This window comes from Acanthamoeba castellanii, assembly GCF_000313135.1.
Source record: "Acanthamoeba castellanii str. Neff unplaced genomic scaffold scf7180000084769, whole genome shotgun sequence".
In the NCBI taxonomy this organism is placed as follows: domain Eukaryota; phylum Discosea; order Longamoebia; family Acanthamoebidae; genus Acanthamoeba; species Acanthamoeba castellanii.
In genome coordinates this window covers 334,096-337,776 of record NW_004457268.1, presented here as the reverse complement: position 1 = coordinate 337,776, position 3,681 = coordinate 334,096, and the positions used below count along the sequence as shown (strand labels likewise).

Genomic DNA, 3,681 nt, shown 5'->3' with positions numbered 1-3,681 from the left:
CGCCCGCCATCGTCACCGCCAGCAGCAGCAGCAGCAGCAGCCGGAGGCGGCGGGAGACGGGTACCACAGCTTCGTCCGGTCGGTAGACCGCATCAGCCTGCCGCCCCTTTCCTCCTCCGAGTACCACGTACAAGGCCGCCTACCCTACCCCTCCCCCCTCCACGATGACCAGCCACCAGCCGCCGCACACAGCCGCCGCCGCCGCCGCCGCCAGCAGCAGCACATTGTGATTGGTTGGTTGTTGGTCATTATTGGTTGGTTGGTTGCTGATCAGTTCTCCTGATTGCTTTTCTGGCAGGTGATGATGCGGCTTCTCTTTCGCTTCTCCGGCGTCGGCCCCGCCGCTGCGCTCGCCTTCATCGACGAAGACCAGGGCCGCGGCCACGAGGAGGAGAAGCGGCCCGACGAGTCGAGTCTGAGGCCTCTCTGCGACCAGCAGCGGCAGCAGATCATCGCGGCCTCGCCGCCCCCGCCCGACGGCGCGGCCACCACCGCAGCAGCAGCAGCAGCAGCAGCCGGGTGCTGCCACCATCCGCTGTTCAGCCTGCCTCATGTGGCGTCCCTCCCTTTGCGTACGCTCCTTGCCCACTCTCCCGTTCACGTCATACTCACTCGCGAGCTGGTGGTGGCTGGTGGTAATGCTGGTGGTGGCTGGTGGTGGTGATGGTGGTGTGTACGCGGCGACGGCGGAGTAGGCTGCAGCCAGTGCCGCGTCAACGTCTCCAGTAGTGGCGGGTCCGAGGAGGGCGTGAATTCTCTGCAGGCGGGCGCCTTGGCCGGCAGTTGCCAGCACCTCCTGTGCCGCTCTTGTCTCCTGGTACCTACACTCCACCCCCCCCCCAATTATGGCCAAGCGACGGATGATTGACGGCTTTCGGTTTCTCTCGTCTCGTCCATCCGGGGGTTGTGTTGTCGTGTGTGTCATGTGTCGTGTGTTGGTTGTTGTTGTTGGTCGTTGTTGTTGGTTGGTGGTTGTTGTGCAGGAGACGTGCCTCAAGCAGATCGCCACGGGACGGCTCGTGGCCACGGCGGACTCGTTCTACGCCATCACTTGTCCAGGTGAGCTGCCCTCCCCGCCTTCCTCCTCGCTTTCCTTCTCGCTTGTGCGGGCAGCGCTGCCGCCGCTGACCAATAATGGCTTGTTGGCGACGGCGGTGCGGCGGCAGTGGGCCGTTGTGGGGGTACGCTCCTGAGCGACGCCTTTGCCATCAAGCAGGTGGTGCCCCATGAATTCTACGAGGTACCACAGGAGGGAGACCCATCATCCTACCCCCCCCCTCCCAATCATTTTATATATTATACATCGGGGGCAGCTTGGGCGTGGCGTGGCGGCAAGCTTGCTGACCCCCCCGGGGGGGGGGGCTACATGCATGCAGCTCTATCTGGGAGTTGCCGCGCTGTTGTCCGCCAAGCGCCCGCTCTCGTTCGCCCTGTGCAAGTACTGCGCGCGCAAGTGTGCCCTCACGTGGGAGGGCAAGCTCCTCTGCTGGTACGCGCCCGCTATGCTATCATGTCAATATCTACGCGCGTGTTGTGTGTGTCGTGTGTGTCGTGTGTGTGTGTCGTGGTTGCAGCTGGGGAGGGGTTGGGAATGACCGTCATTGCATTGGCCACGCTCCCCCACAGGACGTGTAGTTCGCCAAAGACGCGCCGCTCGTGCCAGGAGAAGGAGGGATGGCTGAGCGAGAAGACCAGGGACGGGTGGTCCCGGCGGTACTTCTTGGCGGGAGGAGCGGACGGCAGCCTGGTGTGCGCGAAGGAGCCGCTGCACCAGGTGAGGGGGAGGGGCGGCGAGGGAGTTCCTCGCGTGGTGGCCCGCCTGCGACATCTGGCGGTGCGCGACCTGCCCAACCACCCGGCCCATCGCTACGTGTTCGCCGTCATCGTGCACCACCACCCGGCCACTCCTGTGGAGCTGCTCCTGGCCGCCGACTCGCTGCGGGAGAAGACCGAATGGATGGAGACCCTCGCCAGCTGGTCCCCCTCCGCCCAGGCAGCCATCGGCCGGCCATCCGACCCTCGCCTGGGAGGAGGAGGAGGAGCCCTGGCGTGAGAGCACAGCACAGCACAGCACGCCGCCACCACCACCACTACATGTACAGACCACCAGCCACCACCGCCGCCACCACCCAAGGCCCGAAGTGCCACCGTTGCCGCGCGCGCGTGTCAGCGTTTTCGCTCGTGTGGGCACTTTGAAGAACTCTTTTCCGTTTGAAAGGGGCACCGCTTCACGCGTTCGTTCGGATGACTCGGTCGAGGCCGGTCTCGCTCAGGTGTACCTGACGTGTTCGTGCCCATGCAGCCCCCCCCCGCTCAATGAGAATGGAGAGGAGGAGGAGGAGGAGGATGAGGATAGAAGGCACACTGGGGGCGTACCTGGCCGATGAAGCCGTCGAGCCTGGTCTGCACGGCAAAGACCCACAGGAAGATGGCGTGGAAGAGGTTGTTGCGCCCCTGGAAGGTGTCCCACACCTCCTGGTGCTCCAGCACCTTGAAGTGAGGCGGGTGCACGTGCGACTGGTAGATCTTGGCTGCCGTGGGCACGGCGTCTGCATAATGCATCCCCACAGCAGCAGCAGCAGCAGCAGGCCCCCCGGGGGGGTCAGTTAGGTTGCTGGATGATGATGATGTGTCGAGGGGGGGGGCGTTGGGCGTTGTTTCCTGCCGGGCGCGGCTGTGGTACGCACCGGGGGACTTGGGGGCGAGGACGTAGTAGAGGGAGGAGAAGGGCTTGTTCTTATCCGCGCGCGGATCAGCCGGCAACAGACCGTCCATGTGAGCGCAGAACAGGTGGATCAAGATCTGCGCAGGAAGAGAAGGGGGGACGGACAGCCACGAAAGGTCCATCCCGCGCACCACACGATTAGCTTTTATATAGATATATATAAATGTATATATGTATGTATGTATGAGCGATAGAGCTGCACACGACGACGACGACGACACACGACGACCCAGTCAGCAATCCTGCGCAAAGGGAGGTAACTTGCAATACCTGCGAGTCGGTGGGGAGTTCCGTGGTCCAGGGCTTGCCCTGCCAGCTGCCTCCGCCATTCCACCGGAAGGCAGCCATACACCCTCCCTCGGCGAGCTCTGCCCAGAGAGGAGTAGCATTAACCACCCACCCCACCCCACCCCACCCACCGGGCGGGTTGGCTGTGAAGCAGACCGAAGCCACGCGGGGGAAAGGAACAACACTGCTACCTTTCACCCTCTGCACGATGTATTCGCGGGACGGGGAACCGTGCACGTCCATGTACTTCTCCAGCATCTGCCTCTTTTGCACCACCGGATTCTGACACGACCCCAAGGCAACCGAAAAGTTAGGTTGCGTGTGGCTGGATAGTTGCTTTGGCCGTGGTGGCGGGTGGCGGGTGGCGGGTGGCGAAAGGGAGATGGTTACCTGGGAGAAGCTCGTGGTGGTGGGCTGGGGAGCACTCTGGAACGAGTACCACATGCTCGTGGGCGCGGAGCTCGCGGCGGCGGCTTGCGTGGACACCGCTTGCGTGAGGGGCTTGGTGAGGGGCAGCCCGGCCTTGGTCACCTCCTGGATGTCGCGCACGAGGGGCCACACAATCTGCTCCACCAGCCACTGGCGCGTCCTCTCCGTCCACTCCTCCATCGACCCTTCGACTCCCAGTCGCTCCACCAACTGCAATTGGCGCCACGCGCGAGAGAGAG

At 63.8% G+C, this 3,681-nt stretch overlaps 2 protein-coding genes across 2 annotated transcripts in view; one reads left to right on the top strand and one right to left on the bottom strand.

Annotated features, from left to right (window-relative positions):
- Positions 1 to 304: 304 nt before the first annotated feature.
- ACA1_259010 (PH domain containing protein) lies at positions 305 to 2,053 on the top strand (the record flags this gene model as incomplete). The annotated part of the gene is given in 7 exon segments (XM_004333583.1): positions 305 to 572; positions 696 to 817; positions 984 to 1,059; positions 1,167 to 1,240; positions 1,377 to 1,489; positions 1,627 to 1,747; positions 1,760 to 2,053. The coding sequence occupies 7 exon segments, from the start codon at positions 305 to 307 to the stop codon at positions 2,051 to 2,053; spliced, it is 1,068 nt and encodes a 355-aa protein (XP_004333631.1).
- Positions 2,054 to 2,228: 175 nt separating this feature from the next.
- Positions 2,229 to 3,681, bottom strand: part of ACA1_259000 (uncharacterized protein) — a gene marked incomplete at both ends in the record, with an annotated part of 1,918 nt that continues 465 nt past the window's right edge. Inside the window, 6 exons of the mRNA XM_004333582.1 lie at positions 2,229 to 2,279; positions 2,377 to 2,549; positions 2,688 to 2,802; positions 2,996 to 3,093; positions 3,205 to 3,295; positions 3,404 to 3,652. Coding sequence (XP_004333630.1) covers positions 2,229 to 2,279; positions 2,377 to 2,549; positions 2,688 to 2,802; positions 2,996 to 3,093; positions 3,205 to 3,295; positions 3,404 to 3,652 — 777 coding nt within the window. The remainder of the gene's footprint in view (positions 2,280 to 2,376; positions 2,550 to 2,687; positions 2,803 to 2,995; positions 3,094 to 3,204; positions 3,296 to 3,403; positions 3,653 to 3,681) is intronic.